Below are 17,532 nucleotides of genomic sequence, written 5' to 3' on the forward strand. Positions count from 1 at the left end.
TGTCACATTGGTATATGTGTAACATACTGAATATTGCGATCGGGAACCAGTCTAGGTAATAGAGTATTTGTCATAGGATAGAGTCGTATTTTAGAATAAAGCGCACACTTGATCAAGCGTCTCCGTGAAGGGTAATAGAGTATTTACCATAGAATAGAGTAAATTAACACCCTCGTATAAGCCAATCAAAATATTGCATTTTTACGTGAAGTATAATAAAAGTCATTATGATATGTATAGAATATTTAAAAAAAATTGTATATTTGGACATCATTATACGAAAACAAAACGATCACTTAAGACAAATTATAAAAAAAGATCAAAGTGGGAACAAATGATCAAATCATATTAGGCATCGAAAAGAGGAGACTCCTAGTAATATTTTTGGTGTACAGTCATGAAACCACATTGGACGCCGATTATATATAGAGGGTTAATATATTAGACCTTGACGTGAGGAACGGACCTCGATTATAGGTTTCTGGTGGACGTCGATCTGAGTCTTACATTTATATATATGAAATATGGCACTTAATATTAACTAAATTGGCATATAGATTTTGGTTGTTCAATACGAAATGAACATGAACTCGAGGCATTTAGTACACAAATGCCATTCACTGAATGTTTCATTATTATTATTCATTATTTTTACTTACATTATGTCATGAATGTGTATTTCTTAAGACGAATATGACTATCATCAATCATCATCATCACTACCACTGATCATCACCTTCATCAACAAAACACGTATAATGTTCCGACAACTGCATATAATGTTATCACGACTGTATTTAATGGTGAGACTACTGCATATAATGTTATCAAAACTGCATATAATGTTGTGACCACTGCATATAATGTTGTGACCACTGCATATAATGTTCCGACAACTGCATATAATGTTATCAAAACTGCATATAATGTTGTGCCCACTGCATATAATGTTGTGACCACTGCATATAATGTTGTCACGACTACATATAATGCTGTCACGACTCACGACTGCATATAATGTTGTGACCACTGAATATAATGTTGTAACCACTGCATATAATGTTGTGACCACTGAATATAATGTTGTAACCACTGAATATAATGTTGTGGCCACTGCATATAATGTTGTGACCACTGCATATAATGTTCCGACGACTGCATATAATGTTATCAAAACTGCATATAATGTTGTGACCACTGCATATAATGTTGTGACCACTGCATATAATGTTGTCACGACTACATATAATGCTGTCACGACTCACGACTGCATATAATGTTGTGACCACTGAATATAATGTTGTAACCACTGCATATAATGTTGTCACGAGTGCATATAATGTTGTGACCACTGCATATATAATGCTGTTACGACTGCATTTAATGCTGTGACCAATATAATAGATAGTAACTGACTTGATTTCCGAAAAAAAAACTCGTGTTATTCTTTCATTTATTTCCGAATTATTTTCGAAATGTGATATGCGAATATCAACAATATTGAGACATTTTATATTCAAATAGAAATCAAGTGACTTTTTGTCAGATATCTCCCGTTTACACCATTTTTTACAATACTATGCCATTTCAAAAAAAAAATAATCGAATTAAGATAACCATAAACGTCCAGGCGAACCACAGGCACCTGTCTCTGAAACAAATAGATATTTGGGTAAAAGAAAAAAAATAGTGACAAGTGCCTTTCGGTCGAATCCGCTAGTCATAAATTGAAGTCTGGTGTAATATCTAGCTCAGGGTGTCATGCGTGTAATGTTTTAAATCGGAATTGGTTTTGATCTTTTCACGTGTATTTATAATGTACTTGAGATTTTCTATATTGATCAGAAATACCTGTGCAGGCCAATCCACAAAACAATTGATAGATTTTTTGAACCATGGTTTCTGAAAAATGAAAAAAAAACATAAATAAAAATATAAGAGCTTCTTAACTATTATATATAGTACAAATGTAATTACGTTAACTAAAAGATTTTTTCAGAAGTATTTAGACGTTGTTCGTTTTTCCTTTTATAAAACACCAGACTTAGTTGTTTTTCTTATTTTTTAATGTAAATATTCAGTAAATAGATAACAAAAAATACCCTGCAGCCAAGTTGATAAAATTAACGTCAATGTTAAAACAAACCATGTAGATATCGAACTAAAGATTTAACAGTACAAGTAAATCAAATGTGTGAAATTAGAATATTGAGACTGAGTCGTTGGATGAAGAATTATAACATGATTTTCATTATGAATTACATGTAAGTGAAGTACAAAAAAGTATGTTTATGTTGTTAAAACTTCATACATCAGAAAATATTGGCACTTGTATAGAATCGAGGTAAGCTGTATTGGCACTGGTATAGAATCGACGTTAGCTATATTGGCACTGGTATAGAATCGACGTTAGCTATATTGGCACTGGTATAGAATCGACGTTAGCTATATTGGCACTGGTATAGAATCGACGTTAGCTATATTGGCACTGATATAGAATCGACGTTAGTTATATTGGCACTGGTATAGAATCGACGTTAGCTATATATTGGCCCCGAGATTCGAAGAATAATGGAGAATCTATATCAGGTCCAATACAGAAACAGCTAGGCCATAACACTTATAAAATGATTCTTATTCTTCCGTTAAACTGATTTGGTCATATCATATCATTCAATTATATAAAATATTTCACAGTATATACTTTATTTATAATTTCGAACGGCCACGAACGTACGTGTAATACAAAAATTAAAGAGATGTGGTGTGGCTTCTATATGGTCAACTATTCGTAAGAATGACGTCAATTGAACAGCAAACTGACACAATATTACAAGAATAGATGTGAAGAAGTCAACACACATGTCTTCATCAACAGACAAGTGTGTATACCATTTATTTACAAATAGATGCTTTATTCTGACTAACGTGAGAGTACCCAAATTGCATATATTTTGACAATTTTTTCACCTACGGTTTTTTATGATCCAGACAAAAGTTTCCATTATGGGTTTATTTTGTAGGTGTATCCTTATTTACTATATAATTCCACCAGGTTAATTTTGAATCCATATTGAATCATAGTTAAATGTGTTTGAAACGACCTCCAAACTATCCATGATTCTGTAATAAGAAGTACCCAAATTGCACCCATGGCCATGCTTAAATTCACATCCTTAAAAATCGAATAACAGATGTTTTGTTTTATTTCTTCAAATATTTAGAACAACTTGACATTAGTCTATGCTTACTATTCATTTTTTAAGAAATGGATGCTTTTAACCTATTTTATTTGCTCATTTCTAAAAGATGACTTTTTGTGAACGTCGCATGGTGACGTTTCCGTAGTTTAACTTTTTCCAGTGAATGCTTCATCTGTTGATATATAGTGTGAACGTTTTGTGTATATTTAAATACATTCATCTATGTTGAAAGACGTGTATAATGTCAAATCTTAAAAATACAAATTGTTTTGTCTCAAAGAAAACTTGTAAGATTTCCTCAGCTATTTTTGTTGAATAGGTGCAATTTGGGTACTCGGTGCAATTTGGGTACTGTGACGTTAGATCCGATGCTGATACAAAGGTATACAGAAAAATACAACAATAGAAATGATACAAGTGTACAGTTGTGAGGTAACAATATATGGTTAATAATTACAGCAAAATGTTAATTATAGTGTAAAGATAGTGGAAAATGTAATTGGTGTTTCGTTAACGCAATGATTTGAGGGAGAATCAATTTCTCTTTTTATTAGTGTTTAGCATTAACAGCGTTTTGAATTTGAGAAAATATAACAATATCCGATTGACAAGTTTATCAGAAAGGTCAGTTAGACGTTCTACATAATTAAAGTCGTTAATAATTTCAATTGGTGAGCTATTGTATCTGAAATGCAGATTTTTAGGAGTTCTTTGCTGAAGACTATTATCTTTGTTTTTTCTATGTTAACTTTTAAACGCCAGGTGCAAAAATAGTTGTGTTATCTATTCAAAGACTCCTGTAAGTCATTTATCGATTTCGCTAATATCACTGTGTCATCGGAATCACATTTTTACCTTTTCTTCTCCCGAATGTTTTTTGGCAGAGTCTAACAAAACGTTTCTTATCTTATTTACGAAAAAATCTACTAAATTCTTTGTGATGTTTTGTGCGTCCTCTATTTCCAAAATTTCTACTATGTCCCACATCAAAATTTTTTTTGGAAATGTCAAGATATATCAGGATCCCATTCCCAATTTTAGATAGTGTCGTTTGTTCTGTTTTCTTTTAAGATTACTATGAGCTAGTGAACCTGTGTACATTTTGAGACGCAATAATTTATCTCGAGTTCCATTTGAAATTTTGTTTGTAACTTTTCTTCACAGTTTTTCGTCCTGTTTGTATGCTAGCACAGAAAACAATTAGGTTATTCTTCATGCTTCTGCATTTAAGATTTAAAAAAACCGGTAGAATTAAGTTCTTTTACCGTTTACTGCACTATGGTTAACAAAAACAAAACAAAAGGTCTGCTCTTTTACCCTATATTTATTTGAAATGAGAAGACACGTATAAGAAAATTCGCAGCATGGCGGCGGTGCTGATATTAGACATATGTGCAAGTGTAAAGGGAATGTCAGTGATGTTTACCTCTCCTTAAGAATGTCTGCTGCTGTGTAAGTGGAAACGGATTGTCAGTGAAATAGAAATGTTTATAACTCCTTAAGAATGTTTGCTGCTAACAGAGTTCTCGAAAAGTGGTGGTACGAAGGTTTTGACCACAAACATTTTTTCAAGGACCAACACAATTTTGGTATTTTGCAATAGAAATATAAAAACAAAGTTCCAATGTCCCCCGCGTTACATATACTTTATCTATCCAAGGTACAAGGGCAACTAAAAAATACACTCTTTTTTATTCTTTAAAACTGTTCATAAATATCTTCAGAGCAAATTCAATGTGATTTCCGATATAATCAATATTTCCAAGGGGCATAACTCGTTAAAAATATTGAATCAGCACTTATTTTCGAAAGTGTCAAAGACATTGCTGATATAAACCTATGATATAAGTTTCATAAAATTCTGGCAAGAAATATACACATGAGAGCGCTAACGATGCAATTTTCCATATAATTAATGTTTCCAAGGGGCATAATTCTTTTTAAAATAATTGATCGGCACTGATTTTCGAACTCATCCGAGACATTGCGGATATAAACCTATGATATAAGTTTTATAGAAATTTGCCAAGAATTGTACATGTGAGAGCGCTACCAAGACCGGACGGACGCCCGGTATTTCTATGTTCCCCGCAACGCGTTGCGCGGGGGACAATAATAGTTAGGACCAGCAGATTTTCTTCAAGGACCACCTGGGAAAAAAAGATTTCAAGAACTCTGTGCTGATAATTTTCCCTGCTATTTTTAATATTATGCAACTCCTCTGAAATTTTCTTTTGTAATGCAATAACAAATTTCCTCAACAAACCATTTATTTCTGTATATAACAGCAGAAGAAAATCTTAAATAAAATTGATGCAAAATAGATTATTATTCGTATTACTCCTTCTTGACTTTTTTGCATTCTACATTGAGTCTCTGAATTCTCCCTGTAGATTCCCTGTGAATTTTCCCGCCTTTATATATTATACATATATAGTGTTATATATTTGATGGAAACAGGTTCTTTTCGTTAAATTTCCCCTGTGAAATAAATTCAAATTAAGGTGCGAGTTTCATAATTTGAAACACAAATAATGTATTGGTCATTGTCCACGTGTTTTCCTGACTGGTCTCATCCTTTAGATCATGGGATCATAGGTTTAAAAATTTCAGAAAAAGAACGTTATTCCACACAGTTTGTAGTCAAGACGAATGTCAATTTTTACGTGTCCATTAGTATAAAAGAATAACCATAATTACTTACATCCCATAAAATAAACACACCATACCAGGACATTATCAAATAAAACATGAAGTGCCAACTATAAAAGATAAAAATTATAGAAAAGTTTGCATTAGAATAAATTTGACGTAATGCTACAATCATGGTGAAAAAATATTAGGAAATTCAATATTACTTATAAGAAACAATACAAGGTTTGGTAAGACATGTATATCATTTCTGCAACTGAACAAGATTGTTAACATGCTTTAATTTTTTTGGACTTAATAAATAAATAACTTGCAATATTCAGATTGTATTTACCTAATTTTGTTTATATGCTGTAGATCATTTTTTTATTGTGATATATCCAATTCCTTGTCCATTACAAAAAAGGTCTTAGGGATATTTGTGATGTTGGGCTGCTTTCTCATCTAAAATTTATACGTAAGTATAATACAATTTATGGATGCAATTTTCTTTGAAATTCATTTTAAGTACTCTGGGGTTCAATACGGCTTAAGTGTAACTTGTAGTCTGAAATTTACGGAAGCCGATAAGGGTCATTCGAAAAAAATAATTTATGTCGTAATTACGACATAGCATGTCGTAATAACGACACAACTATGTCGTAATTTCGACATAGCATGTCGTAATAACGACATCACTATGTCGTAATAACGACATCGCTATGTCGTAATAACGACATCCTTATGTCGTTATAACGACATCGCTATATATATAAACAAAGAGTATGTATTATGATTGCCAAGAGACTAAATGACACAGAAATTCACAACTATAGGTCATCATAATGCCTTCAATAATGAGCAAAGCCCCCGCATAGTCAGCTATAAAAGGCCCCGAAATGACGAATGTTAAACAATTTAATTCAAACGAGAAAACTAACGGCCATAAAACTAATGTACAAAAAATGAACAAAAAACAAATATGTAACACAGCAACAAACGACAACCACTGAATTACAGGCTCCTGATCGTTATGTCATAATTACGACAACCTTAGCATTGTCTCTTTTTGAGGCGATAGAAAATTCAAAATGGTCGTCAGTGAGGGCAAAGTTTGTAGCGTAAACAAATTCATCTTTTTTTGGAGAATAATGAACACTAAATGCAATCAAGCTTAATTAAAGTTATTTACTAGCACATACTAGAACTTTATTTTATAATCAAGTCAAATGAGACCCAGTTGAACAGAGGTGCGATTCAGGCTCCTTGGAGCCTCTAGTTATGTTTGGCATGTACAGATTCGTGTAAAATATAACTGCATTTCCATTGCAGATTCTGAAGAAGATGAATTTTAAGCATTTCCAAATAAAGACTATGTTAAACTTTGGACTCCTAGTGCTCAGACACATGGACCTATGTACCTTCATTTGTACACAATTGCATCTTGATGGCCTACTGATGCTTGATGCAAATTATAACTGCATTGCTACTGTTAGTTCTCAATGAGATTCTTACAGCGTCCTCCCCATTGAAGCCTGTATTAAACTTTGGACCCAAAGTTCTTTAAACCAATGTTCCCCGGGACAACTATTCCTACAAACTTAGGGGGAGGGTTAGGATCCCGTTAACATGTTTAACCCCGCCACATTCTGTATGTGTGTGCCTGTCCCAAGTCAGGAGCCTGTAATTCAGTGGTTGTTGCTTGTTGATGTGTTACATATTTGTTTTTCGTTTATTTTTTGTACATAAATTAGGCCGTTAGTTTTCTCGTTTGAACTGTTTTACATTTGTTATTTCGGAGCCTTTTATAGCTGACTATGTGGTATGGGCTTTGCTCATTGTTGAAGGCTGTACGGTGACCTATAGTTGTTAATTTCTGTGTCATTTGGTTTCTTGTGGCAATCATACCACATCTTCCTTTTTTATATTTAATCCTCATTATATAAGGATCATCCATTCTCTAAGATTGATCCAATACGGCCTGGTAGTTCTTAAGGAGAAGATTTTCAAAGCTTTTTCCATTGGGGCCTATGTTAAACTTTGGACCCCCTAATAATCGAGCCTAATGGATCCCCTGACCTTCACCTATCACCTAAGGAAGTTGTGTCTCGTACTCGAAGTGGTATGCGAGCGATTGTCATCGTTTGTTGTCCGTCGTCGTCTGTCGTAAGCGTGTTTTAAAAATCTCCTTTGAAACTAATGTGCAACATTCTTTAAAAGTTGGTTTGATTTTTCCTTGTTAAATGTTTCCTTCACAAAAGGCGTGCTTTGATTTTCGACTCCTTAAAAACACAGCCGCTGTTATTAACTTGAAAAAATAGGACATAATGGTCACACATTAGTTTTTTGATGTCTCGAATATCGTTATATTTATCTCAAATCTGTTGAGGGTTCATCATGACAAAATGGACCTATGCCGAAAATTTCAGAAAGATCAGTTTGACCCATACCTGAGTTGTGTCCTCTAAAACATTTTTTGGGATAGCTACATGTATTGTCATCACTTGAAGTCTGTCGATTTTGACCGGCAACCAACAGCATGGACACTTACTAAATAAAGGCAACAGTAGTATACCGGTGTTCAAAGGTCATAAATCGATTAAGAGAAAACAAATCCGGGTTACAAACTAAAACCGAGGGAAACATATCAACTGTAAGAGGAAAATAAACGAACAACAAGAACACTAAAGTTAACAAAAATAAACCCTTAACATACATAGAACGAACTATTTGATAACAACTGTCATATTCCTGAATTGGTACAGGACATTTTAAGAACAAATGGTGGGTTGAACTTGGTTTAATGGCTAGTCAAACCTCCCGCTTTATGACAATGTTAAAAATGTCGCTGAAATCATAACACTACGTGACAGAAATACAGATCAAACACACGCAAAGAACATTCATCACAGAGAAACGCACAAACAAATAATTTACTACAGTGTAGTAATAGTCGCAAAACATGTAAACTGCAGAACAACAACGAACATATTTCATCAACGACAAACACCACAGGGTATAAAAAACAGTTACGCGCTTACGTAACTCACATGTAATCTCGAACTTTATGCAATTATTTCCACAATACTATACAAATAGACCACATAGCGAAATAACAGATTTTTGCCTCGCCTGCGATGAACGTCAAAAATAACAAAACAAAGGAATTGATTTTTCGGCGACGGCGGCTAAACTTTTATCAACATTTTGTGATTTTTGTAATCTTTAATAAAAGTTTAACGGTAACTACAGACGACGACGGACGACAAGCGATTGCAATAGCACACATAGTCCTTCTGGTACTAAACACATCTTCTTGATGTGATCTGCATACATGCCAAATATAAATAGAGGCTCCAAGGAGCCTGAATCGTTCACAATTTCAATGGGTCCCATTAGACTTCATCATGTAATAAAGTTCTATTATGTGCAGACATATGGAGTAACTAACTTCAATATTAATTAAGCTTGATTAAATTCAGTGGTTATCATTCTCAAAAATGAATATGTTTACGATAGGGTTTTGATACAAACTTTGCCCTCACTGGTGGCCATTTTTAACTTCGGATCAGCTCAAAACGTAAAAACTCTTTTTAAGGACCTGGATACTAGGTACACATTGTATATTTATACTAAGTTTAAACTCATTCATTTCAGCGATCTTGAGAAGAAGATTTTGAACATTGATTTTTTCAAAGTCCCTTGGCGGTCATGTGTTTTAACCAATGGGTAACAAAGAAGCAATACTTGAATAGGACCTTATAGTGCACACGTATATCAAGTTTGATTTAATTCTGATAAGTGGTTCTTAAAATAAAGATGCAAATGTTGTTTCCCATAGTGTGTCGATGCTCACAAAGTAGCAATTCTAAGGTTGTCGTTATAGATGATATAGCGATGTCGTAATTACGATATAGATGTCGTTTTAACGACATCTTTATGTCGTTATTACGACATAAGGATGTCGTTATTTCCACATAATATGTCGTTATTACGACAAGCGATGTCGTTATTTCCACATAATATGTCGTTATTACGACATAGCGATGTCGTTATTTCCACATAATATGTCGTTATAACGACATACTATGTCGTAATTACGACATAAATTATTTTTTTGAATGACCCTTATCGGCTTCCGTAGAAATTGGGCTCGTTTTTTTTTCAATTTATTTATCATCAAAACTCTGTTTTTCAAGCAATTAGTTTTCTAATATTTACCTTGCATCTTGTAACTTCTTAATATCTGTGACTTTGTCGTTCCGACGTCTTTTACGGAACCATTTAGAAATTTCTCGTTCTGTTAATTCACATTTCTTCATCAAAATCTTCAACATGTAACACATAAAATTTACTGTAGAAATGATCAAACACTTGTGTTATCCATAGAACGAAATATAATTAAAAATGTAATGCCTACGGAAGGCTTAAGTTAAAACTATATTGTATTTAACAACCAGCTGACTTTATCAATATTTGACAAACAGTTTATTCAGTATACGGAGCAAATTGTAGCACTATAATTTCATTGATCCTTTTTTTCTTTTTCTTTTTTTTTGGGGGAAAAGGGGGGGGGGGGGGGCTGCTTGCATTAGAAAATTGTAGAAGTCTAGGTCACTGTTTGATTATGTCAATCCTCCTGTGCTTGATTTTCGATTTCGATTGTTCCTTTCCATGACATCGCTTTATTTCCACTCTTTACTTTACTCTTTTAATTTTAGCATATTTTGTTGAAAACCAACCCAAACTTGAAAAAAAAATCAATTCTATACTCTTAGGGACGACATCAAAAGTTCAATGTAGGATAAAAAACTTAATTCACATAGTTTTTTCACTGACCCCCCAACCCCCACTTTTAACTTAATTTGGGAAAAATTGATTGACCAATATGTAATATATGTAAAATCGATTTTGGATAAACAAAACTTGCAGCAATTTTATGATCTTTTGATGTCGTCCCTTACTATGAACAACAAATTTATTTTGTAAAAAATGTTTCTGTACTAACATCAAAATTGTTATATTTTGATGTTAGTGTACAGAAACATTTTTTACAAAATATAACAATTTTGAATTCACCTGTGTACGTTACTTTGTTTAACGCCATTTTGTCAGGCCTAGGTTAAAGTTGTCTTTTTGGCATTGAAACATCTTTTTTTATTTATATTGTGTCATAGATCAAATTTATCCGTTCAGTGTAAATTTACTTGTTTTTGTGTATTGTCTTTTTGATGGAGTAATGCCATTTCAATTGATGTTTTATTGTGTGTCTTTTTATGTTGTAATGTTATACCAGTTTCAGGTTAGGGTGAAGGTTGGCGCCTGTTAAAACGTTTAAACCCGCTGCATTTTTATGCACCTGTCCTAAGTCAGGAGCCTGTTGTTCAGTGGTTGTCGTTTGTTGGTGCGGTTCATAAGTGTTTCTCGTTTCTCGTTTTTTATATAGATTAGACCGTTGGTTTTCCTGTTTAAACTGTTTTACACTAGTCTTTTTGGGGCCCTTTATAGCTTGCTGTTTGGTGTGAGCCAAGGCTCCGTGTAGAAGGCCGTACTTTTACCTATAGTTCTTTACTTTTTACACATTGTGACTTGGATGGATAGTTGTCTCATTGGCACTCATACCACATCTTCTTATTCATATTGAAATTAAAAAAACAGGATATCTCATGTATTGATAACTAAACGTGTTAAATAAAATCTTGTTACTATTTCCTCTTTTGTTAACATTTTACACAGTATACGGAACAAGATGTAGGACTATAATTTCATTTTTTTTTGGGGGGGGGAAGGGGCTGGCTGCTTGCATTAGAAAATTGTAGAAGTCTAGGTCACCGTTGGATTATGTCAATCCTCCTGTGCCTCCAATCTTATTTTTATTGTATCCTGTCATTTTAACCCATACCTCAATATATGATTTTCGAAATTTATCCAAGATTCGCGGTTTGTTGTAGTGATAAATTTATAAAATGCATCTTTTTAATTCACTTTATTGCAACTTTGAAATACAATGTACTTACAACTATAGTGTCCGAACTAGGAGTCTTACATTTGCTGTATTCTTTTTCTAAAATAGGATTTTCAGTTAAACCATCTGTCATCTTTGTCTTGAACCCCAAATAGGTTCCAAGAGGGGCTACAACAACCCTATATTAAAAAATATAACCAAGCATTGGACTTTTTCTCGTACTAAAAGTACGACACTTCCCGAGAACAAGAGTTTGCATCTACTGATTTATATAAAAATAAGGAGATGTGGTATAATTGCCAATGAGACAACTATCCATCAAAGTTCAAATGAAGTGGATGTAATCAATTATAATAGACAACCGTACGGCTTGCACCATGAGCTCATGATACGCCCGTCGCTTTTTTCAATGAATAAAGTTCCATAACTCCTCAATGTCATATCAGAAATTCATAAAAAAAACTAAAGGGAGGTTATTTTAATAGATATAAACCAGTCACCAAAGTTTCACGAAAACTGCTCAAAGCACCTTTGAGTTATTGTCCAAAAACTGGAAAATCCCCCCTTTTTTGTAAATAAAATCCCATAACTCGAAAACGTTAAATCTAAAATTTATAAAAATCGAAAGGGAGCTTACGTAAATAGATATAAACAATTCACCAAAGTTTCATTAAAATTGGTCAGAGCGTTTTTGAGTCATTGTCCGACATGTTGACGACGGACGGACGGAGGGACGGGCCGGACAGACGGACAACGGTATACCATAAAACGTCCCGTAAACGTGCGTATAAAAAACATACCGTAAAGTTGGCTATAAAAGGCCAAGACATGAAAAAATATAAAACAATTCAATTGAGAAAACTAACGGCCTAATCTAAAAAAAAAACAATTTACGAAAAACAAATATTACAGACATGAACCAACGACAATCACTGAACTAAATGCTCCTGACTTGGGATAGGCACATGAATAATATTGCGGGGTTAAACATGATGTGTATTTTACTTACCATATGAAAATAAGGAGATCTGGTATGATTACCGATGAGACAACTATCCATCAAAGTTCAAATGAAGTGGATGTAAGCAATCATAGGCAACCGTACGGCCTTCAACCATGAAGAAAAACCATACCGTATAGTCGGCTATAAAAGGCCCCGATATGAAAAATATGAAACAATTCAATTGAGAAAACTAACGGCCTAACTTAAAAAAAAAAACAATTTACGAAAAACAAATATGACAGACATGAACCAACGACAATCACTCAGAACTACATGCTCTTGACTTGGGACAGGCACATACAGAATGTGGCGGGGTTAAACTAGTTTGCTGGCGCCAAACCCTGCCCAGTGGTGTAACAGTACAATATAAGAACAATTAATATACAAATCAGTTGAAAAAAGCTTAACTCATCAGATCGATACAAAGCAGCAAGCATCTATCGAGAACTGTAAAAGTGCCGCTACCCAAATTTGTACTTTATCTAATTTTTGTGGTATTCAGCATTGTTTATAAGTTTCATAACATTTATTTGAGGCAAACTTAAGTTAGAGAACTGAAACGAAAAAATCAGCAATTTTTCCATTTGTAAAAGGGCATAACTCTAGAACGGTAAAAGTGATGCCACCAAAATTCGAACTTGATCTGTGTTTTGTGGTAATAAGCATTGTGCATAAGTTTCATAAGATTTGGTTGTTGCAAACTTAAGCTAGAGAACAGAAACGAATATTTCAGCAATTTTTCCAGTTGTAAAGGGGCATAACTCTAGAACGGTATACGTGACACCACCAAAATTCAAACTTGATCTGTGTTTTGTGGTAATAAGCATTGTGTATAAGTTTCATGACATTTGGTTGAGGCAAACTTAAGTTAGAGAACGGAAACGAAAAATTCAGCAATTTTTCAATTTGTAAAGGGGCATAACTCTAGAACGGTAATAGTGACGCCACCAAAATTCAAACTTGATCTGTGTTTGGTGGTAATAGGCATTATGTTTGAGTTTCATAACATTTGGTGAGGCAAACTAAAGTTAGAGAACGGAAACGAAAAATTCAGCAATTTTTCAATTTGTAAAGGGGCATAACTCTAGAACGGTAAAAGTGACGCCACCAAAATTCAAACTAGATCTGTGTTTGGTGGTCATAAGCATTGTGTATAAGTTTCATAACATTTGGTTGAGGCACACTAAAGTTAGAGAATGGAAACGGAAAATTCATCAATTTTTCCATTTGTAAAGGGGCATAACTCTAGAACGGTAAAAGTGACGCCACCAAAATTCAAACTTGCTCTGTGTTTTGTGGTAATTAGCATTGTGTTTGAGTTTCATAACATTTGGTTGAGGCAAACTTAAGTTAGAGAACGGAAACCAATTTTGCGACGTACAGACGGAAAAGGGTAAAACGTAATGCCCCAATCATGTATATTAAGACTAAAATATCAATCAGTGAAAATCATGACCTTGGGCAAAGCCAAAATATAGGTATCGACAGATTGTAGTACCGTGAATGTGCATATTTGTATAACAATAATGTTTATTATGGTTTTAATTTACTGATGACAAAATCAATATTTATACCAATAAAAACAATATTCAAATATCTAATTACAGTTCGAATTGGTAACCTTTAATAATAAGTTTATTTAAATAATTGATAAGTTTACCCGGATCGTATTCAAATTTCCGGGCTCGGTAAACAACATCACCGTGAAATAAGGAAGTGCTATTCCGTTTGAAATAAGTTTTCTACAGGTACAAACAAACTTGCAAAACCAAATCTTTGTATCTATATATATATATATGGAAGAATTTGGTAAAGGTTTAAAGTAATGTTTGGTAACAAAATCCATGACTTAATAATTTACCATATTTTTAATGCATAGATTACGTTCATCGAAATTCCAAACGTCACTACAGACACGGGCATAGCGAACAAGTTGAGATATATAAACACCGTCCAAAAAATGAAAATTAACAGTAGTGTAAGAAAAATCGTCCCTTTTGTCGTAAATGTTTGTGTAGAGTTTCTCGTGTAAAACTGAAATATCTCGATCTAGTAAAGGACAGTTATTGATATTAATATTTGATTTATTTAAAGTTAGTTCCTTTGGGTAAATTTCGGAAGTTTTTTGCTGTGCATTTACTGATTTTGTGTCATGGATGGATACCCCATATCCTTAGCTTTTCTATTAGAGAATTTTTGATTATTTAACGAAAAAACGTCATCAAGAAAACGGTAAGTGTTGTTGAATTTATCAATTAAATCAAATTTAGACGGGTCTTTACATAGTTTGGCCATAAACTGTGATTCAGAACAGTACAGGAACAAATCTTCTATTAAGGGAAGCCTCGGTGGTCGAGTGGTCTAAGTAGTCAAACTACTGTATCACTAGCCAGTCAACACTGAGGTTGTGAGTTTGAATCCCGCACGGGGGCAGGTCAATCGAATCCAATCTTAATTGACTAGAATTGTCAGTTTTCCTACCTAAGGTCGGTGGTTCTCTCCGGGCACTCCGGCTTCCTCCACCAATAAAAACTTACCGCCACGAAATAGCACAATAGTGTTGAAAGTGGCGTTACCAATCAATCAATCAATCAATCAATCTATTAAAGGGACACAATTGGTGCCCATAGGAATACCTACAACCTGTCGATAAACTTATAACGTTTTATTTTCAGTTAATAATGTTAACGTTCTGTGAACACTAACTAGTGTTTATCTTTGTAAATATTTTATCCTACAAAATACAAATTAGTATAAATAACTCTAAAAAGTTAAGAAAAGTAATTGTGAAATAAATGGGGAATGTGTCCATGGGACACAGATGATGCCCTCGCTTGCATATAACGTTATAAAGGGACATAACTCAAGAAAGGTCAAAGTGACGCAACCCAAATTTGAACTTGATCTGAGATTTGTAAAAAATATTGATCAGCGCTGATTTTCTAACTCGTCTGAGACATTGCTGACAAGGAGTTTTGATGTAAATTTCATAAGAGAGTGCTTACAATGCATTTTCCATATAATTTATATTTCCATGGGCCATAACTCCTTAAAATGTCATAAAAGATCTTGACCTCGTCAGATATATTTATCTGTAAATATTTCATACAAATCTGGAACGAATTTTACGATGGAGAGAGCTTACAAGACCGGATGTACCCCACAAACGGATGGACGGACGCCCAGTATTTATGTCCCCAACACCGCTTTGCAGCGGGGCAAATTTATGTAAAGCAAAAATTGCAGACAGCACTGAATTGCAGACTTGGGACAGACACATGACATTTATTCTCTGTTAATAGGAGCCAGTACCATTTGAAGATGTCGTTTTGATGGTTGAACAAAAAAGCAATAGACCCATTGGCCAAAATTGAAGTACGTACAATTCTAAATAGTTATCTTTCTCTTGAAATTAACGTTTGTTGTGCGTCTCTGGATGATAGTAGTCTCATTGGCAATCATACCATATTTTCTTATTTAAATTGATTCATCAGATTGGTATGAAGCAAAATATAAAACTTTGATGATAAGACATAAACAACAAAGAACGGATCTAAGAGTACTCCGGCTCGGTTACTGAAAGCTAGTTCAAATCCACTTTCAACCAATAAATAAGTCATGTTTTCCTAGACTAGATTATCAATCAGTACACATCCAAAGGGTTCGTATATAAACGTTTTGAACAAAAATTAATGACCTTGTTCAATGGTAAAGTTTAAGAAACTATTTCATTTTACAGGAAAACTTTCAGACAAACGGTAGTCATGGTATATATCAATACAATACCTGTCAAGAACATGTCTCACCACAACAAGACATGATGTGGTCACTAAAGACGGAATGACTAAATCTGACAGTGTTGGTACATATCAATACAATACCTGTCAAGAACATGTCTCACCACAACAAGACATGATGCGGCCACTAAAGAAGGAATGACTAAATCTGACAGTGTTGGTACATATCAATATAGTACCTGTCAAGAACATGTCTCACCACAACAAGACATGATGTGGTCACTAAAGACGGAATGACTAAATCTGACAGAGTTGGTACATATCAATACAGTACCTGTCAAGAACATGTCTCACCACAACAAGACATGATGTGGTCACTAAAGACGGAATGACTAAATCTGACAGAGTTGGTACATATCAATACAGTACCTGTCAAGAACATGTCTCACCACAACAAGACATGATGCGGCCACTAAAGACGGAATGACTAAATCTGACAGAGTTGGTACATGTCAATACAGTACCTGTCAAGAACATGTCTCACCACAACAAGACATGATGCGGCCACTAAAGAAGGAATGACTAAATCTGACAGTGTTGGTACATATCAATACAGTACCTGTCAAGAACATGTCTCACCACAACAAGACATGATGCGGTCACTAAAGAAGGAATGACTAAATCTGACAGTGTTGGTACATATCCGTCTTCTGGTAGTAACTCCAAATCTTCAGGCCTTAAATAATTAGGTTGTAACCTGTCAACCAGACTGTTTATCCACTCCAACATCGAAAAACTGAAGAAAAAATATATAATCACTAATCCCTCTTGGAATTATCTTGTCCTTAGGAATCCCTATGGAAATGATATACATTTATTAGTTTGTTTCATAGTTGAACTTGTCGATTGACATTCTAGAAAAGTTTTTAAATTTTGAAGAAAGATAAGCATTATATGCAAGATTAAAATAAGTGCACAACCCTTGGAGACAGA

At 34.0% G+C, this 17,532-nt stretch overlaps 1 protein-coding gene across 1 annotated transcript in view; it reads right to left on the reverse strand.

Moving 5' to 3' along the window:
• Nucleotides 1-17,329, reverse strand: part of LOC127728660 (ceramide synthase 2-like) — a 31,310-nt gene extending 13,981 nt beyond the window's left edge. The window contains exons 1-5 of the mRNA XM_052236268.1: nucleotides 17,159-17,329; nucleotides 11,852-11,978; nucleotides 10,056-10,162; nucleotides 5,908-5,965; nucleotides 1,852-1,902 (exon numbers count right to left, since the gene is read on the reverse strand). Of these exons, the coding sequence (XP_052092228.1) occupies nucleotides 1,852-1,902; nucleotides 5,908-5,965; nucleotides 10,056-10,162; nucleotides 11,852-11,978; nucleotides 17,159-17,328 (513 nt within the window). The 5' untranslated portion in view covers nucleotide 17,329. The remainder of the gene's footprint in view (nucleotides 1-1,851; nucleotides 1,903-5,907; nucleotides 5,966-10,055; nucleotides 10,163-11,851; nucleotides 11,979-17,158) is intronic.
• Between the last annotated feature and the right edge of the window lie 203 nt (nucleotides 17,330-17,532).

This window comes from Mytilus californianus, unplaced genomic scaffold (assembly GCF_021869535.1).
Source record: "Mytilus californianus isolate M0D057914Y unplaced genomic scaffold, xbMytCali1.0.p SCAF_2, whole genome shotgun sequence".
Taxonomy (NCBI): Eukaryota; Metazoa; Mollusca; class Bivalvia; order Mytilida; family Mytilidae; genus Mytilus; species Mytilus californianus.